Below are 21,694 nucleotides of genomic sequence, written 5' to 3'. Positions count from 1 at the left end.
AACTCGATTGCCATTAAAGACAAGATGTGTATTTCTATCACTAAAAAAAATTGTGTGGTAGTGACTTAAATGGTGTACTAGTAAATATATTATGTTTATTTTCTATTTTATTTATTACATTCAATATTTGTCATAAAAGCAATATTAACATAAATATGCTTGGTTTAGGTACTTATAACTTTGTTAAACTACAGGATAGGGGCTATCGTGAAATGAAAACCAAAAGATTATGATTTAAAATCAATTTATTTGCACAATAAACACATCAAGAACTTTAAAATACATTGTAAATTGTACCTATCGTTCGATAAAGAACAGTGTTATGCATTAAGTGTAGTGTAATATCTAATGTCTGGCCTACACTTCGGAGATTCCTTATTCGTAGGTTTGACCTGCAAATATTGTTTGCGAAACTGAGGCTCAGACATAAAATAACAATTGTAACGCGTTTCGTGAAAGCTCCAGCATTTCATAGAAAAATATTTGCCTTATAATAAAATTGAAATTTCTGTATTCTATACTACTTCGTTGATTTCAGCAAATTTAAACCTTATTTTGAATGGACTAAGTCTGATTTCTGCATAACCTTGCCAGAGCTCAACACACATTATTATAACATTAAATAAAAATAGTAACAAATTACATTTAAAAAAGTCGCATTCCGTTTGTATAATATAAATAATAATTGAATTGTTTAAAAAACATGTATCATAACAAAATAATGAATAAATAATCGTCTTATATTTTAAACAATCACATATCAAATCCATTTCTCTTAAAATTAGGAGAGGAATCGAAATATCGTAACAATTTATGTGGGACACAATGACATAACGATGTTAAAATCATTGTCTGTCTGTACTTACATCACCTATAATGTTAAATAATAAATATATTTGATTGGACGTGCTTAATTTACATAAGTTGATAGCTTGGTGTTAGAATTTTTAACAATAAACGTATTTATTGTAATCGAAATAGGTATGTTGTACTAATTTGAGAAATAATACTTTTGTCTTGTTTAGCGCCTACTTTGTTGCTATTTCGGTACCTGAAATGAGAAAATTATATTAGAATTCATATAAATAGTAACCTTATTACAATAGAGCAAAGATATAATTTTCATTATTGCCATGATTAACTACTTTTACTACTTAAGTAGCTGGAATAAGAAGTTAGATAAGACAGTACTTAGGGAACAATGGAAATATCTTCGAAAACTGCCGAAAATCTTCTTTAGCTTGATTTGTGTTACAGAATTCCTATATTTTTATTTGACACTCAGCATTATTTAAGTACTCAATATAGGTTTTTTTAGACAAAATTCTAATAATCTTGCTTAAGAACTATTTAACAATTTGCACAAAAACCGTATATGTAATTGAAAAAAAAAATTGATACACGCGAAAAGTCAAGCAACTTTTATATAATACATTTCAATACTAAATGTTACTCAAAAATAGGCTTTATTTTATCTAAGTTAAGGCTTACCATCTGCATGACGTCTACAGGCCACCGCCACTCCTCTCGACAGAGATCTGTTTCTTCAACATCTCCTGTTCGTGATGCTCCTCCTCCATCTCAGCCATGCGCGCGAACCGAGAGTACGCCACGTGACCAGACTTGATGGCAGACATCATCTGTGTGTGATAAACTTAGATTAGAGGTCCAGAAAGGATAAAAAATTATCTATGTAGTGCTTTGCAGTTAGTATAAAAACCAATTAAATGCAAAAAGAAGATTAAGTTAGGTAAGTAGTTTAAAATAACAAAGATAAACTTTAATTATAGGTTTGAAATGATAATATAATTTCTACAGCATAACTGTATACGATTAAATTTAGATCGGACAGAGATGCTGTACAAACATAACTCATTAAACAAGGATAGTTAACAAGAAAAATCTTTAAATAGAATGCAATAATATAAAAATCACAAGGAAATTACATAATCTTCAAACAATTAAAATAGCACTTACCTTTATCTTATACATTAAAAACGAATTAGTAAAGCAAAATGAAAATTAAAAAGCAAATCATGTACCATGAAGGATGTTAATGGAAACATAAAAAGCATAAATTAAGGCTAAGTGCAAAGAGTAGGTCCCTAACAATAACTGTTTAGAAAAATAAACTAGCAACCAGTCTCAATTAGTAGGCTATATCTAAATTCTATCTGTAGGTTTAGTTACTAATAGTAGTTACACACCTTACAATTACAATGTTAATAGAATCAAGAATAGATAAAACTGCACAGATAAATCGTAAGGAATGTAGGCTGTATGGATCTACGATTTAACTGTACAGCCCGACTGTGTAGTTAAAACTGCACAGTTAAATTGTAGGTCCATACAGTGTAGCATGCATAAAGCTATAATTTTTAAACTAAAGATTTGTGCCTAATAAATCTATCAACATATTTGTTTAATTAAGACCGATCACGATACTTTTAACAGTACACTATTAGGAACTAGTATTACAAGATACTTAGTCAATTTTCTTTTGACTTTAAACTTAGATAATATAATATCATTGTACTAATTACTAAATAATATATTAAACTAATGGAGGAATGTTAACCAAGCTTGAATTGTATTCCTCTAAATATCATGATTATGCGTGGTATTTACTTAAAATACTTCAGTGGACAAATTGAGCGCCTGTTCGAAAGTTGGCCGCAATGTATTTGATATGATGCCAACAAAACTAAACTATTCTGACCTACTTGTGGTATCATGAAGATTAATTATTTTCAATCTTATTGTGTTTTCTGGAAAGACTATTTTAAGTTGCTACAGTAAGACTATAGTTACGTAAAAGTAGCATATCTACAGTCTTTGTAGGATGACTAAGTAGATAGAAATGCAACACGAAACTAAAAAAAGTCAATAATCGATCCTACAAATTCCTCACCTACCATTACATTCACAAAATTACCAGAAACAAACAATAAAATATAAAAACTGCCATTCACACTTGCAAAACAGAAAAAAAAAACACCACAAATTTCGAGCAAAGCGGAAAATCACTTTAACAAAAAAAAGGGTATAAGCCCGGCCGCACTTTATGGCCACTCACTGAGCAGTAACTCCGCCGACACAGGAGTTATTGTTACTGCTCAATGAACATATTTTGACTCACAATTACACATAATAGAGTGTAAATTAGGAAGAAATGTCTTTGTATTAATTATTAAGACTTGCCCACAATAAGAATGAGGGATGGGGGACGATATCTGTCGAAAAGTGGGTGTTACTTTTAGATATACCACTCTCAGTAAACAGTAATTGAATACTACGCCTTATATCACTCAAAAATATATTTTAGACCTTACTGAGCACAGATTAAGAGTCAAAATACGTAACTAGTGACCAAAATAGCCAGCACGGACTATACACAAGAATGAACGCGATAGTGACCTGCAAGTACTCGTCGAGTTCGACTTGTCCGTTCATGTTAGTGTCGATCTCTTTCAGAATTTCGTGCAATTGTTCGCCGGTGACCTCCTCGCCGTAGTTCTGTGGACCATACCCGACATCAACAAGCATGGACGCGACACGAGATGAGACGTTGCTGTATGAACCCTTGTTATACTTGTATCGGAAATGGTCAAAATTTTTGATATTCAAAAATTGTACCTATAGTTTTAAAATCAATGACTTTATTCAGCAATACAACAAAGATTCATAGCAACGTACTGAAAATTTTAGTGAAATTATGCACGTAAAATACACAAAAAGTCCACCTGTGTGAAAAAACTTTCTCTTACTACAATGTCAAATTATTTCATTCACTTTATTTGCCTTTTAGGACAGAAATACTGTATATATACGTGCATAATTCCAAAGTGATACTAGAGTTATAACCCAAGAGACGTGGACGACAGCAGCGACATCTACCCAGTTATTTAGTACTCTCTACCTGAAGGTAGTCTTGTAATTCCAACTGGCCGTGGTAAGTGACGTCAATCTCGGACAATATCGCACTTATTTCTGCGTCGCTAGGTTTCAGCCCCATACTCTAGAATCGGCATTACATGTTTAGGAAAAGTTTCAAATAAAGTGTTCCAAAGTAACCCTCTGTCTTTCAAGATTTTGAATTAGTCGTCATAAAAGTTCATCGATATTGTTAGGGAATTGAACCCAATATCATTGTAACTGTCTTATTTACCTCTACAATATTAGGTACAAAGATTTTGACTGTATTGATTCCAGGTTATAGACTTAACTTTTAAGTCTAAGTTTTGTACTCGATTGACAATAAGTTCACCTCACATTACAATGAGAACAATAACATAACTTGCTTAACACCTGTAAAAAGAATCTGTAGGTAAATAAACCATTCCCCCTTTGGGGGATATCACCTATAACATTCTGTACCTTAAGACTCCTCCTAATGTCGTTGATGGAGACGAAACCTTTCCTGTCTGCGTCGATGATCTGGAACCGTTTGATGTAGGTCTGGATCTCGTCCTTGCTGAGGTTGATCGGGATCTTGTCGCGACTGGCGCGGTTCACCATCTGTCCCATCTCGTTGGCTAGGAAGTCGCTCGCGTCTTTGATTTGTTTCTGGAAATTTTATTTATGAAGTTAATAATTATTAATATGACATCGGGTAGAGGATAATGTTATGTTATCTTCAGTATAGAACGAAATTTTTTGTCATAGGGTCTGTATAGTAGATGCCTTATATAGAAAATATTTATAAACGCCAATTTTAGTATCGTGTGCAGGTGCATAGAACTGCCTGTGGAAAAAACTAGGACGCTTATCTAGCAGTAAGGCAGCATAGGAAACTTAAACTGGTCCCCCTTCTTAAAATCGGATAAATATACATATATGCTAAATTAATATGAATCATAAATATTCAACAGATAAATAAAAGCCTCTTCCTCAGTTATAAGGGTCATATTTGTTCAACAGGTAAAATATTTACAAACCTTCTTCTCAGCGTCGCTCCAGTTGAGTTCCTCGGCCATGATGTCGACGATGGTGGGCAACGCCTCGGCGGCGGCCTGCACGTTGAGGAAGGCCAGCCGCAGCCGCCGCGCGATCATGTCCACCGCCGTACGCGCGTACTCGCGGCAACCGTATCTGAGGGGGATTGTTTTATATACATTCATGTCTTATACACTGAAATAACTTCAATAATTTCCGCAGTACGAAGATATACATGAGTGCTTTTTTTTTAGAATAAACAAGTAAAAATTTTCACTAAAACAAAAACGAAACGAGAGCGCGTTTGGCGCCCTGATTGGCCGGCGCGAATGAACCAACCAATCAGAGTGCCGAACGCGCTCTCGTTTCGATCTCGTTATGTAAAACATGTAATGTAAAACAAACTCATACTAAGGCCTCACAGAGATTCATGAGTGAAATCGGATAGGGTAGCTAAGTACCTACACAGTTCCGCAATGGATCTCGTGCGTGATCAACTGTCTATTAATAGCTATAGTAGTGTCACCAATTTAGTTCTGCTAACTATGCTTATAGTACGCAATGTATTACCAACTATATTTCTTGGCCCTAAGCATAAGATTTGAATAGTACCTACGATTCAATACTAAAAAATGACGATGTAGCAACAAAGACTTATTCTAATAGGTAATATAAGCACTTACCTAATCTCAGCGTCAATGTAAGGGAACTCAGGGTGGACCTTCTTGCCGATGATAGGCCACCTCTTGCCAGTCATGGCCGCCATCTTGGCGACTGCGAACGCACGGTCACCGTACGACTTGGCTAAGTGTTGTGCTACCTGGAATATATTTGTTAAGACATTACATTAAGATTCTAATATCAAATTACATGAAATTGGTGGCAGTCGACGATTACATAATGTAAGAATAGAGAAGAATAGACATTAGCAATGAGATTGTTGCACTGAACACCAAAAAGATTGATTATCGCCTGCTAGAACACTGCAATTTGCCCTAGATTAAGTTGCAATAAGTGTCAAAATCGCCAAACTACAAAGTACCTTATTAGATACCGTAACAGTAATTTTATAAATCAATACCCATAGTATGAGTTTGCATTACTGGTTGGTTTATTCGAGCCGGCCATAGCGGCTTCATAGCGCCGAACGTGCTCTTGTTTCGCTTACTTTAAACATAAAACAAATTCGTACTAAGGGTACAAAACAATAACTTACTTCCATCTCCAATCCGAAATCTTGCACTAATCTAATGTACATGGTGGGCGTCCAGCCGTGCGCGCCCTCTATTAGGAACCCGTCCGTCTGGCACTCCTTGTACAGAGGCTTCAGGTTCGCGCCTGAAATGGTTTAAATTTTAATACAGATATATTACAAGAGAATTTAAAAAGAAGGCAGTTCTATGTCTTATTAAACTAAGTTAGCATGTATTTTACATAATTACAGAAATAACTCTACAGAGTATGTAATAAAATGTGTACATTAAAGTTCAATTTCAACTGCGGTTTTAAAAGTACTTTATTTTAGAACATTTATGTCTTTATAGCTAAATCATTCAAGAATAACTTTAAAGAGAATATTTTGAATAAAAATGCATGTCCATATTGTTAAGAACATTTTCTCTCAATCGAGCTTTGGGTAAGATAAATTTTATAGTGATTTTAACCGTATAAAACAAGATTTTACACACAAATTCGAAGCATAGCATATAAATTACGAGGAACTGGGCTTTTTTCGGTTTTTCGAGTAGCACGGAGTATATGGCAATAGGCTCACTCCCTATTACATGGGACTTATAACACAAATGAGGAATAGTGAGTGTACATTTTATAGTAGCATCACATGCTGTAAAGTGCATCTTTTCCTACGGGGATAAAAGGCGTGACGTTGTTGTTTGGGTAATACATAAAAAATGAAGAATGATAATTACTCTCGATGGCGGCGTCGATGGTCTCGGCGGCCATGGCGCGGTAGGTGGTCCACTTGCCGCCGGCGATGGTGACGAGGCCGGCGGGCGACACGTGCACGATGTGGTTCCGCGCCAGCGACTGCGTGTCCGGCTTGTTCGGGTCCGACACCAGCGGACGGATACCCGACCACGCCGACAGCACGTCGCCGCGACGGACTGGGGGAGTACACAGAGAATTATACATCATCATATCATATCAGCCACTGGACGTCCACCTCTAAACATGAACCTAATTACTAGACAAGGAACAATTTGAAGTGTCTATCACAATAACAGTATTTATATTAATATGTATATTGAGCGCACTCATTTAACACATTGAACACCGTGGTGGTCACCGGTGTTAGCAGAGGATTTTCCTTCAACAATTTTCTATTTGCAGTCAAAGACTTAATGGTCTGTAAAGTTTATTTATTTTTGTAAAAGCGTCACAGTGCTTTATTTAGTACTTATGCAAAGGTAATTTTAAGCAAAACTTTCTCCTGGCCATATCCCAGCTAGAGTAAGTAATGAGATTCTAAATCAGCGCAAGTGAAGTGACCAGCTGGTCATCCTACTCTAATCTGACAATTTTTAAAGAACTTTCGACTTTAAATCAATATAATAAAGTTAAAAATCGAATAAACAAAGATGTTACATGTATCTTTATACGTTTTATTTCAAACAAACCTTCAACATCAGGGTTGAGATAGTTCTTGACTTCAGTGAGGATGAAGAGGATCTCGTCTTCAGTGGGCTTGGGGTTGTGTGTGACGTTGCAGGGCAGGTCTGTGGTGCCCGCGATGGTGCCCTTCAGCCACGGGAGGAAGAAGATCACACGCCCGTCCGATGTGGCCGGGTCCAGGAGACCCATGTGCTCTGGGCTAGAGGGATGAATATATTATTAAATAAGGTTGAATTTGCAAGAATTATAATATTATTTCTTCCGATTTAGACCAGTTAACGTTTAGTCTTTCACTTTTGAATAAACAATACGAAAATCAGAAAACCTACTGGGGAATGCAATTACCGGTTGATTTAAACATTTCATATAATGAATGAAAAGTAGGATTTAATTCCTATCTTTCGTTCTAAATCCCATATATTATACGCCATATTATAATGTTATCACAACCCTTCTTTAAGTTTGCTTCGCCATGATTGGAATAAAACCTCATTGTATTTACCTGTAGTATCCAGGCAACACGATATGCACGCCAGACGAGGGGCAGCAGATGTTCTTCACACTGGAGTCGTCCATCTTGCGGATGCTGTCTGTGAACGGACCCGTCGCGTTGATGATGCACTTCGCTTTCACGTCCCATTCTTTGCCGGTCAGCTCATCCTGGGGTTTAGAATTGAGTTATTATTTGAATATATGTTGTATAATAAAATAATAATGTTCAAATGTTAGCGTAGGAACAACTATATTTTTAATGGAATACAAGCAGACGGATCATATGAGCAATCGTCACCACCAATGAATACCTGCTATGCTAGAAGAGTTCAAGTGTTAACCCTTTCAGGATTTTTAGATTTAGGGATAAGATGACAGTAAGGGGGACGATTGGGTGTCCGTTAACCTCACAAGGTGTACCACGATACAAAAAATGTTTTATCCTGGTTTTCTATGAAGTCGTTATATCAATCCTTTCGAAACGACTCATTGTTGCTGAAGCGTGGCTTGTAAGTACATACATAACCTCACGCCTGTCTCCCTTGGGGGTGGGTGTTAGGAATCTTACATAACTCTTTCGCTTCAACAACAGTCATCAGTGTTATCATGCATGCTCGTCTGTTATGGATACTTTTAATTTGGCTTATAATTACAGTATATCATTCAATGCATTTACCTTTAGTCGAGCCCCACTGAGCTTGCCATTGGTCTTGTACAGCTTGGTACAGCTGACGTGGTTGGCGATGGTGGCGCCGTGGCGGGCCGCCGTCAGTGCTATCGCTAGGTTCATTCGCGCGTCGTCCTGTTGGCCTGTTACGACAAATTATTTTTAGCAACGGATTTTGTTTTAAATCTCTCATAAATAAAACAATGATAGCTGAGATAGGTTTCGTATATAATAAAGCTGAATAGTAGCATTTTTTGATTTGTAAGTATGTACTTCATTTTAGGTAGGACTTATTTTTATCGAAACAATCTAGATATCTTTAAAGAACATTATATGGTAGCCAACACTGCATAACACAGCAAGAGATCTAAGTGGAATAAACGCATCTGAAGACGCGGAGCAAAACTACTTAGAGATCGGTAAACTATTATAAGCTTGACGCATCTCTATCACTCAACATTTCCACTACAGATACATAAGACATTAAGTCTATTTACATTAGATTTGAAGCTAGTTAGTTTATCTCGATTATAATCTTAGACGCGATAAGTCAACAACAAAGTACTTATAACTCAGATATATAACTTCCTTATTTACAGAGCAACGAGATTGTTTATCAAAACATTTACTGTTGTGAGTTGATGACTTCTGTGTCTTATGTAATTTATGTAGATAATTTTATATGGAGTTATAATAGGGGTAAGGGTGCATAGCGACAAGTTATGTAAAGGTTTTACTGAATAAAACCTAAATACCGAAAAGGTTTTACTGAGTTAAACTTTTTACTTATATGTACTTATTTACTCTGTAAATAGAAATAAAATTAACACTACAGGTACACAGAACCGTAGACATAAAATTTATTGTAGCACCCCATAGACAGTACATATTAACATTGTAAGTTTTGATGCAAACACTAACCAGAATGACACATTATGAAGATTGTTAACTAAAATCAATAAATGTGCAAGCTTGTTGGTGCTAGACTGCTAATGGCGGTAATCGGCCCAATTAGCTTAGCTGTAAAAAGTTGATTGGACGAAATAGATACTTTACATTAGCAAGTAAGTCCATTAGACCATTGACACCTCTACCAATATAAAAGCCCTAAATAAAATACCCCCTACTACGGTAACAAGTCACTCACCATCATAATACACGATGCCACCGCACAGGTTGTCGGATTTCAACATGGGGAACAATTCGAGAGTGTTCTTCTTAGACAAGTAGTACGAACTCTTCACGTTTCTGTCACCGGCCACCACATCGTACATCTTGATACCGAACCAGTAGTAGGGGACTTGCCACCATCTGAGAAATAGAAATGGATGCTTGAGGTATTGGCAATTTCTAAAGACTTATGATAATGTAAATAACCTCACGCTTATCTCCCATATGGATAGGCAGAGACTATCTTACATACCTTTTTGGCTTCGTCAACAGTCATCAGTATTTTCATTAATGCTTATCGGTTAATGTAAGGTCTAACTATTAAAAATAATTTTGTATGCAATCTACAAGCTAAAATAACAGGAGATTATTTTTAAATAAGTATAATTTTAACTTTAAGAGAGAAAGTATGTAAAATATTATGCATTTTTACCCAAATGAACGTGACTGTGGTACAAAAATAAACACAGATACTGCTAAGTATTTTATCAAGTTAGATAAAATCAATCAATATAAAGAGAAATTCCTTATAATCCTCTTTCATCGACAGGTGATTAATTTGTAACTCCCGACAAATAAATAAACAGCATACATTGTATGAGAAAGCATCCCATACACAAATCATTGCAGGTATTTTAGCTCCTACATCGATAAACAGATACCAAATCTGTGCCAAAATGTCTTAATAACAAAGTAGCATAGAAAACACAAGTCAAAGGTGAGTTTATAATAATGCACAGCACAGTGCCAAGTTCTTGAACTAATCAATGGTTCATTTGGGTCATTACTCTATGTCTATAAATCTATTAATATTACAAACGTGAAAATGTTTATTGTTTGCATTCAATTTGCGTCGAAATTATTGAGCCGGATAAGGCCGGATTGAAAAATCCTTTATTTATTTATTTTTTGAGGGGTGAAAATCATCCTATGACTTCTCCCGCCTTGGGCGCGGTGAGAGGGAGTGTCAGACTCTTACTGACTAAAAACTACCCCGTTTCTACTCCTGTTTTTCGAGCCGGAGCCCCGGTAAACCAGCTAGGTAGTCCGCAGCTCCGGATCAGGCATCTGCCCTACATGGGATACCCTTTATCTCTTTATTCAAATAGGGTCGGGTCATAGGTAATTAAGAATTTTACAAAGTCATAGATACGCAGGAAATTAGTTTTAAATAACATGAGACTATAGATGCTATAATTGCCTGATAAAGTGTTTCACGTCTTTCTATCGGATGGTATGAAATAAGACGGAGCAGGTAAAGCGACTGTTTACTTACTAAATCGTGATTGAATGTAGGTAAAACCAGATCTATTTAAAAACAGATTGGTTTTTCTGTGCTGCACTCGATACGTTATTTATTGAGGAAAGTTGTAAACTAAAATATTTTTATACGTTTCATCTTTAAATGTCGAGTTATAAGACGGTAAAAATATCAAATGCTGCTAGTACGTTGTTTACAATCATTATTTTATGATACTTGATCTTATAACCTATGGCAATAAATATACCTCTCAGGATCATACATATTTTAAATCGATGGTCCAACTCTGCTTGTCTTTAATCATGCTTTCGGGAGTTTTCAGATTCGAGGGCGTGATATAGTTCACAAACGAGCAGACGGATCAACTGATTGCACGCTGCTCATGATGAAGAGTGCCTTTTGACTCGATAGTTTCGAGTCAAAAGACACTCTTTTCTATTCGTAGAGCTTTTCTTTTATTTACGTGAGTAAACCGTGATTTTTAGTTAATTTAGTATGTCTCACAATAGTTATTATAAAATACATACATACTCTCGAAAACCCATAACCCTCCTTCTGGCACAGTCGGGTAAAAATGATTACCTGATGGTAAGCAAATAACACAAACTCACTTATAAACAGGCAGCAATATAGGCAGCGGTCTGGTCAGATGTGGTGCTACTTCCAACATGTTGGCTCGTTCGTGCAGCGCTTCCTTCACCATCTTGTACTGGTCGTAGTCCAGCTGCATGATGGCCTTCTGAAGGTACCGCACTCCTCCGTGGATGAGCTTTGTACTACGACTTGAGGTTCCACTGGCGAAGTCATCGGCCTCGACTAACGCTGTGCGAAGCCCTGTAAAGGAAATATGATATGGATGTGTGAAAGGGGTATTGTAATAATCAGGCTGATATTTTGAATGGATACGTTTTCTATTGTAAAAGGTTAGTAGGTAAGTACACCATTGCTAATGTTCAGTTGTGAATCTATTGTGAAGAATCTTAAAATCAATTATGACTTTATCGTAATCGGGATTGAGCATCTGAACCTGCGTTGTGCAGGCACATTTATCATAATATGCAATAATACATTTTTGTATTTCATTCTTGCCATACAGTGCTCAAAAAAATAAACAATTTATGCATTCATCAAGTCATACCACATATAAGATATGTGGGAATATGCATATTCTGCTGTGGAATCTTAATTAATTAATTAGTTATCTCTGTCCACTCATAAATAGATACCTATTACAACGATTAAAAACAATCTATTACATAACAGCATTGAAAAATCCCCGACTTAAGAGTACTACAAATAGTATTTTACTGTCTTATAACCACGTTGCCAACTCACGCGCATGCAATCAGACACACCCAACGCGTTCGTGATCATTATCATTAGAAACGCTACAATTTGATAAGGACTAAGGATGTCGTAAATGCCTGTGGCATGAAGGATGACAAACGTATGGACGGTGACAATGAGTGCATGTCTCGGTCAAGATTTTGATAACAATGCTGTGACGATTAGCGTTGTGTTATTGTATTGTTGCTAAGTCAATCCAATCATTGTTACATACCTATGAGGTAGAATTAAACATTTGAATGTCTTCGATATGCAAAACTTACGGTAATCGAAGCGTTTGCTAGCTTGCTAGAGATTGCGAAGCCGGGAAATGGCAAGGCCGGGCGTATTTGTCAGTTTTTTTATTAGATGTAGGTATATTAATTGACTTTGCGTAATACGTACCTCTAGTACAGGCATCTAGAGCACACCCCACACCGGTGGCACCTCCTCCAATGATGAGGATGTCGAAGGTATGTCCAGCTTGTAAGGAGGCGACTTGATGGTCGCGAGTCGGTAGAGGTCGCTTCTTGCGCTCCGTCTTTGCTGACACTGTTTTCGCTTTGTACCATTGCTGTGGATTAGAAGATGCTAAATTACTCGTAAGTTCCAAATCTTCTGATTTGGTAATTGGTCCTAAAAGCATTAAAATGCTACATGTTACATATTAGGCTCATTGATAAAAATCAGGGGCAAACGATATCATGTGAAAAGACTGTGTCCAGAAAAATACATCAATTTATGTTCAGAAGTACCTACTATAGTACTAACCTAATTACTAGCTACTCTTTGTTAATATTAGGTCTGTACCTACAATGACTTCCTCATTTCAACAACGAAAATGTAATCTAAGCCTACGAAAATAGCTCCATCGTGTATTGAGATAAGATAAAACACCGAATTTGTGCGCAGTACTGCTACAGTTTATATTAAAAGGGGCAAAGGAAAAGCGGTGTTATCGGGTCCCCCAGATAATGCAGGGTTTCCTCACGCGCGCTACGTACCGCCGGTGAATCATCCGCCGCTACCGCCCAGGCTGTGAGAGCTGCGCCCGCGACGCCCGCCGCGCCGCCAATCAACAATCTTCTGCGAGACATTATTCTGAAAGGAAAAGAGGATACTTAAAATTATGAAGAAAATAAAGAAGAAGTCTTTTTATCGTTTATATAAAAATAAGTGAGGTTTTCCTTTCTGACGCTATAGCTCCAGAACGCACCAACCGATTTCCACGGTTTTGCATTCGTTCGAAAGGTTCGAAAATTTAGGAAAAATTTAAGAGAAAAGTAGGAATACAGGGAGGGAATTATTGGTGGCGAAACCTAGTTCGCCGGGTTTGCTAGTCGTTTATAGAATGATCTCCCATCTCAAGACATTTTTATCTAAGGTTCAATCTATTAAGAAAATTACTCAATCAACTTCAGTGAAATATGCTCAATGCTCTATTGCTCACAAAGGTGCATGTGTCTCAATGAAGATGACAATAGCAAGTGTTTATATAACACCGTCATTTGATAGCAATTAACATGACCTTCTATCATAGTTGTTCATTCAAACACGCTAGACATATATTAAAATGTTATCATCATTTTCCTACAGTCTATTTCAAGGTATATAATTATTGAAATAACTGAATTAAAAATAATGTATGCAAGTAATTCAGTACAAATTATGTCTGCAACGTCAAATGTATGATGCATCATTCGAGACGAGTATCCGACATCTTAGATGAAGCAGAAATATTGTTCTATAGCCATCATATTTTAATGAACATGGACCACTTGAATGGCTTTAACTTCGTTGTGCGTTGGGATTACATTTATTGTAATAAAAAAGGGCACGGACCAAGAGTACGTGGAGAACAAATATAAGTAGAATTAAAAAAAAACTTTGTTGTGCATATAACTTATGGAAAAGATAAACTCAAAGAAAATATTAATTTTACGGAATCTAACCATAACTGAATACATTATCAATGAAATACCTTACTAATTAAAAAATATTGTTTGTTGCTTCCTATTGCCGACTACAATACAAGAATTTCATCATATGATAACGATAAATAATTAAAAATAGGCACCTAATTAGGTACGCAACTATTGACCGTATCAATAATTTCGTATTTATGCACTGACTTACTCATCGCTTATCGTCACCTACTCACGGAAGATGATTTGCTCAAATCGTTATCTTTTACGTCAAACGGTTGTAGACTTTTTTCTTATTTCATAATTTTTATACTACTCGTCATCAGCCACACTCAATTTCGCATCGTCATACTCGTAATACTTATAATATAGGTGTAGGTCTAGGTAATAACTGGTTATGACATCATAGCAACTTAGCACTTAGTAACAGAATTCTATAGTACCTAGAAATACTAGTTTGATTTGGTTAAATATGAGTCAGTTAAATCGTGTCTATAAACTGATGGCAAAGAAAAGGAGAATGCGAAAGACCATCAATCAGGCGCAAAGGGTACCGTGAGACTAAATCAAATATGTGTGATTTATATGAAAATCGTAATTTTTTAGTTGTCAGTTGTTTCAGTATTCAGTAAATTGTAATGAACTATAAATGTCATGAAAATCCTATAAATTAAATCAAAGAAATTTCTAGCTTAAGACGATAAGATGTCGCAATAAACTCCTAATTATCCATTTCCGCAGCAACTGACTGACAGACAGATTAAGCCTACGAGACTAAAGCACACGTTAGACGATATAAAGATAATAATAAATTAATAATCTATCACGTAGCGATCACGCATGGAAGGCGCGGCGTTTGTGCATGACCCTTAATGCCATGCCGTGATAATGCCGATGGGTAGGTGATACACAAAGCTTATCTGATAATACCGTCGTCTATACGTAATAAACCTGTAGAAGACTGGATTGACGACATTGCCATGTCCTATACACACATGGCAAAATGGATTAGGTAGCAACACGGTGTGCAAACACAAATTCTCGTGTGCAAACTGACGTTAGAGTAACGTCTGCGTGCTGTCTAACCTTGGAAGGCTTGAAGAATGATAAACATCGTCTCGACTAACTAGAGACAATATTATTATGTAACTGAGGGCTTTATCACTTCTCTAATAACGAGTCCAGAGCGACGACGACGAAGCGGGAATGCTCATTTTAATACCAATTTTTTGTACAAACATTGGAATCTTAGGGCCTATAAATTCACCACGTTCGGTTAATATTTTATTAGCTTAACCTACATATTTCATATAGAAGATACGTTAAATAATCCTCCCTAATTGGAGTAGTAAAATCTAGTGTTATACACACATTAACCCAGATATTTTACGCAGACCTAGATATATCTTATGTCGCTCACAGTACATCCTCTACCTGCATTATCTACAGTTGTGTATAGTTATACGGTGAATAAAGGATTAATTTCCTGTTCTAGGATTGCAGTCGTTATACGTTTGAATACATACAAGCGGACTACATATTTATCTAACAGCAGACGTCCATAAAATATTTGCATCTACAGATGAGAGAAGAAACAGCCAGTAAAGGAAGGATTTCCTTTGGTCGGAAAGGTAAAGACCTAATATAATAAAACTATATCAAACTTATTACTTTATTTTCTATCGATATACGATACCTAACGATCCAGCAGCTACGGAAGCACTCAACCTTATTAAAGTCAACAAAGGCATGACAGTGATACGCATCGCCTGACGCTGGCAAAGTTTTCTTTTCAAACATTCCATGGTGTACCGACAACGAAGTATTTTCTATTATATTGTACTAATTTTGTTTATCTCTATCGTATAGGTACGCAACTTGGTATTGAATGGGTACGGGCGCGAAGCCTGAATGTTAATTGTGGCCTTGTCCTAAGAGGTAAGCAAGTAGACGCGTCAGTGTCGAGCACATATGAAACTGTTAGAGTGAACAATGATTTACTGGTTCTATACATTCGAATAAACACCATCTATAAATTAACATATTAGCTATGTTATAAATGATTTTCAATTTGTGACTTTTAAATGTACCTAGCAACGACTGTTAACCGTGTTATACTTAAGCTGTTAAACTCTTCAGTCCGCAGTTCCAATCCATGATTCATTTGTTTTTATACTGATTCATTGACATGTGTTGATGCTCATTGGATGACGGATAAAAGGATAATTTAAAGACAAGGAAGAAAGTCTGGGCCTTTAAGGAAAATAAACAGTTGAACAAATGACATTATCCTTCTTCTGAGAAATACCTATTTGTATTCTTATCGTGTAGTACCTACACGTACAAACTTCGTGATACTGCCTACTACAAGTTATTCCTAATTAGCTAAACTTTTGCCGTATAGTGTGACACTGCACGTAACAATCAAACTTAGTAACTTCAGAGATACACTTACGCGCTTATCACTTGCTTTTTATAGTGACAAAAGCAGGAACAAACCACATAATTCCACCCAGACTTTACGCAAGACAGATAACAGAGCGGTCAAGGTCAGACAATTATTTCCGACAGAAATCAGACTTAAAGAATATCAATGAAATAATCTTGTTTAAAAGTAACAACATATTTCCGTATGTAATGTACCTACTGTATTACGATTTACAATTAATGTAATGACAGGATGTGGTCCATTTTCAAACTTGGAATAATAATTCAAAGATATAAAAATTAATTATATGTAACCGTTTCATTACCAAATCAAATTAAATTTAAAAAAGGTAAACCAAACTAAAGCAATTAAGTAAAATAATTATGTTAATAACGATAGTATAATTTAAGTACCCTACTTAAATATCATTAAGAAGGGCCTAAGATAGATCCCTGTGGAACTCCTTACTGTATTAGCACATTTGTAACGAATATTGACCATAACTCATTATTTTATCGTCAAAATGTATCTAACATCTCTAAAGTACTTTAAACAATTCCATTTCTTCCGATAAAATAAACATGCCTCGCGAAATACCATCTGCTCCCAGTCAAACGCTTTAGACAGTTCAAAGAAGCTGGTAAAAATGTTCAGAAATATATCGATTACTTTGAAAAAACTGGTTAGCTTCCTTATAATTTTGCTCTTCAACTCTCGCGTGTAATTTTAACTCAAGGTTTCTGTCAACTCATCAAGTGAGATGTTAAAATAAAGTGTATATTTTTAACTATGTCTAACGTCTGTTTATCGTCCATAAACTTGTCTCATTATGTGATAAATTTCTCAATCTATTTACCGTATAGGTAAAGTATAACACTTTTTAGTACTAGGTAAGGTACCTATTAGGTCTACTATGAACTGTTTGCACGCGAAGTATTTAATTAAGGCTATATTGATTGTGTAAGCAATTAGATAAATTAATAATAGAACAGTTTTAAATAAATAAATGGCACGGTGACATGCGATTTTACAACACAAAATTTAATTTTGATAATGTTTTGATAACTGCTGCTATAAATAAGTCTTGCGTATTCTATCACATACCAATCGCGATTATTATCGGAAATTTTGTAAATTTGTAAATTGCAATTCATAGGTACCTGTTAATAATTTACGAGATTGACATAATGTTAGGTACTTTCCTGGTTATATTATGAAAATTATTACAGGTACAGGTACAACTAATGCAATATTATCCTCGTAAGTAAATAGGTAATTACATATAATTATAATAGTGCGCAACAGATAGAGGAAAGATACAGCTTTAACCATGGCCTCAACAATTTTAAGAAGCTTAAGTGATTTAAATAGTTACTTAACGAGTATTACAATCACAGACCCAGTGAATCAATCTATGAAATGAATCTTCGCTGTCACCATAAATTTTGTTCCGTTCGTTAATCTCAGGTGGTTGGCATACAAACAACAAATCAAAACCACATTCTATAAGTACTATATTAATATTAGCGGCGACGTTCTGATATTAGCAGCTCTTAATTAAAACGCTAATATCTTCCTGTATCTGTGTTGCAGGTTGCACTGAATGATAACGCTTAGCAAGGTCAAACACGTGTGTGCTTATCAGTTTATCTCAGTCGCTTGTTTATGTAACGTTCGTACTAAACGTGTGAAACTAGAAACAATAGAGCTGAATGAGAGAGAGTACCTATCTAATAAAATTTACTGGCAAATCTGATTGGCTCAACTATTCATTATGTCATTGATGTTCATCGCAAATCGTAAACGAATGATGAACTGCTCTTAGATTTTTTTCTACATTGATCCCTTTCATATTATTCATTGGTTTGTCTTTGACTGTCTCATAGTAAAAGGTTTTATTTCTGAAATAATTTTCCATTCTGCAACAATGTAACCAAGAATTGTATTGTGAATCTGATTGAAAAGAGTAACCTATGGAGTTTATTGCTCGTTCTTCTCCATAGGAATCTACACTTTGGAACGAGCAAATAGCTTCATTAGGGGACTGACTAATTTGCAATTCGAAAGATCGAAGTGAACTCGATCGTGGTCCGCAATGTCTTTGGTTGTGAGAATAATCTCGGGCTCAGCCAATGACGGGCGAGAATGCAATGGAGCTCACTTCGGAAGTTCGAATTGATAGTTACAGAATAGCCTAGCTGCTATGCTACTATTAAAGAGTCAAGTTTTCATTGTTGATAATTCTTTCTCGTGTTCCACAGACTTGAGCAAGCAATTCTAAATAAGCACCTATAAATTAGGTGATTTGGCTCACAATAGTCTAAGAAAATTACCTAGTGAAAATGAAAATGTTATATAAGAATTTCATCGGGTCACCGCTAGATTGTTACGCAACGGTTCTTATCTAGTACATTGAAAAGAAAATACATTAGAATAATAGAAACTTCACGCCGATTGTTTCTCGAGGAAAATATAATTAGAATAACCGATAGTTGTTAGTCACATAGACATACAAGTTCTACGCAATGGTAAATAAGTACGCAAGCTACAAACATGAAAGACGTTTCAAGCAGAATTTTTTATGATACCTACTAAAAAACATTTAATAGGTACAAAGATTTATAATGCAAATCTGCTGATTGCTGCTGATGTTTCTATATTCCTATCCTAACCACAAAGCCTAATTTTCAAATATAGAATGAATCTGAATATGCTGAAGCATTTGTTTGCTAATACCTACATTTAATTATTACATAGACAGCATTATGCCATGTTACTCTTATTAAACTATCAACATCTGTTTATCGTCTCCAAAGTACTTAAAAGTTCTCAACTCCTTTTTTCACCAATAATTACAACTCAAAGAGACAGTGTGGTTAAAATGTTGGCAAGGGTACGATACACGTCGAATTCAGTTCCAATTTTATTTGAGTCAGCGCGACGAGAATCAGTTTCACGTTGTACGCAGACTGGCTCAATCACGTAACAGCGTGAGAACTGTAAAATACGTCGTCTGTATGATGTAGTTGATGTACGAGACGAGGCTAACGTAGCACCTGCTCTACGCCAATAAATAGGGAAGCGAAAATTCCAGCTGACAGCGAGGTCAATGACCGCAAACCCCACGACTTTTGCAACATTCGACCGGCATTTCAAGGTCGGTTACGAAGTGTGTTACTGTATTTTGCACTGTGTGCACACTGTAGTGCGGCATGTATGCCATGCGTTGATTCTCAAGCCAGAACTAAAATAGCATCGTCTTGTGAAATAATCGTTGTCGTATAGTTTAATAGTTTAACACGTGAAGTCAGGTGACTCTACACTCACTGAGAACATGCAGTGTTTTAAATAAACTGCACACATCCCTCCATTATTTCATTGTTAAACAAAATCTAAGTAACGCAGCGACCGTAACCTACTGATTTTAATATAATAGCGTACTAAATTTAGCACCGTTGCTGTTGTTCAGTCTAGCATCTAATTAAAAACTATGTATTATACCGCACCGTAGTTAACTACCTACCACATAATATGGTATGAGAAAATAAACCAAAGGTCGTATGTGCGTTAAAATTATTCGTAAAAAATTGAGACGTACGCGGATGTAATTAGAGTAGACTGACAATAGGAACAGCTATTAAAAATATAAACAAAGTGTACATTTATAGATATGTAGGTAGGTAGGTACATAATCAGGGAGTCCTTGGTTCAGGTCACTCCGATGATGTCATAACACTGCCGGTTTTACTCAAACTGTGCCTCCAATCTTTGCAAGCAGACTATTGATTTACAACACAACTGACGACGCTGAATTAAAATATTGATCCACCCTGCCAAAAGCTTTACTCCCTCCGACAAAGGATTTAAAATAAATACTATTTTCATTCAACGCAGCTTCTGCACTACTACAATAAATATTATTAATTTTCCTATACATCCATAATATAAAATTCGTACAGGAAAATACCTGGTTTATGTCATAATACTTGCGGCTTACCTTAAATAATTTAAGTCCAAGGAAAACTACGATGAAAACATGTAATCTATTTTAGGTGAATTTAGTTTGCAAGGCGTTTTTAATTATTTGTATAATTAAAGTATAAAAATTTGAGCGATAATTGCACTTATTGTTTCAGTTTCACATCACTATTTAATTCAGCTTTTTATTTTAAAACTATGTCCACTATTGCGTTACTTAATTCTAGTACATATTAGCTAATCGTGAGTGAATGGCACCCACGACGTACCAGCGGTTCCGACCGACCTACTGACTGACCGTAGCGCATTCGATCTCGCTCCATGCCGTCAAGCGTGAGTCATTGTTCTCCTGACATTGAACACCAACAACACAACTTCACGCCGAATGAGGAAAATGCCACCAAAATCAAAAGTACCCACCGTGCGGACGCTACGAGAAAATTCGTTCCATTAGGAACTCTATGTGGTTCACATAAAATAGTTAGTGAATATTCCCCAGTTGGAAGCGCTCTACATATTTTGGTCGAATTTAACGAAATAGCGACATCTGTCGCGATATTACAGAACTAACTAGTACTCACATTAGAGCGATTTGTGAGCAAAGCACTAGGATTTTATTCGTAACTAAATTCACCAAAAGTGCTATTAATTAATTACTGTTGCATTTATCAATGGGTTTTGCATGCAGTGCCTCTATTTAAAACAGCAGCGACATCTACTAACTACCCATGACACTACAGAACGAGTTCTACATACATTACTACCACTACTCTACTAGTGCCAAAGAATATTATAATATTACACTACTTCTATTTCAGACACCAATGATTACTTACCTGATGACATGACATGGGGTCATCCATGGCTTGTCCTGAAATAAC

At 35.9% G+C, this 21,694-nt stretch overlaps 1 protein-coding gene across 3 annotated transcripts; it reads right to left on the bottom strand.

The window, feature by feature from the left end:
• Positions 1–227: 227 nt before the first annotated feature.
• On the bottom strand, positions 228–21,687 carry LOC118273619 (glycerol-3-phosphate dehydrogenase, mitochondrial). 3 transcript variants are annotated; one of them, XM_050697214.1, is made up of 16 exons: positions 21,650–21,687; positions 13,487–13,583; positions 12,888–13,056; positions 11,768–11,990; positions 9,873–10,036; positions 8,735–8,868; positions 8,069–8,226; positions 7,572–7,765; positions 6,864–7,058; positions 6,152–6,273; positions 5,619–5,755; positions 4,938–5,091; positions 4,378–4,566; positions 3,920–4,018; positions 1,492–1,640; positions 228–1,051 (listed from the first exon to the last, which is right to left on the bottom strand). In XM_050697214.1, the coding sequence occupies exons 1-15, from the start codon at positions 21,670–21,672 to the stop codon at positions 1,506–1,508; spliced, it is 2,193 nt and encodes a 730-aa protein (XP_050553171.1). In that variant the 5' UTR covers positions 21,673–21,687; the 3' UTR covers positions 228–1,051; positions 1,492–1,505. The 3 variants fall into 3 exon arrangements, with proteins under 3 accessions (XP_050553171.1, XP_050553163.1, XP_050553182.1); XM_050697206.1 differs by lacking the exon at positions 3,920–4,018 and adding an exon at positions 3,418–3,516; XM_050697225.1 differs by lacking the exons at positions 3,920–4,018; positions 21,650–21,687 and adding exons at positions 3,418–3,516; positions 20,833–21,122.
• Positions 21,688–21,694: the final 7 nt, after the last annotated feature.

Source organism: Spodoptera frugiperda, chromosome 1 (genome assembly GCF_023101765.2).
Source record: "Spodoptera frugiperda isolate SF20-4 chromosome 1, AGI-APGP_CSIRO_Sfru_2.0, whole genome shotgun sequence".
Classification (NCBI taxonomy): Eukaryota; Metazoa; Arthropoda; class Insecta; order Lepidoptera; family Noctuidae; genus Spodoptera; species Spodoptera frugiperda.
The sequence above is the reverse complement of the archived record's forward strand: the minus strand, read 5'-3'. Positions and strand labels throughout refer to the sequence as shown.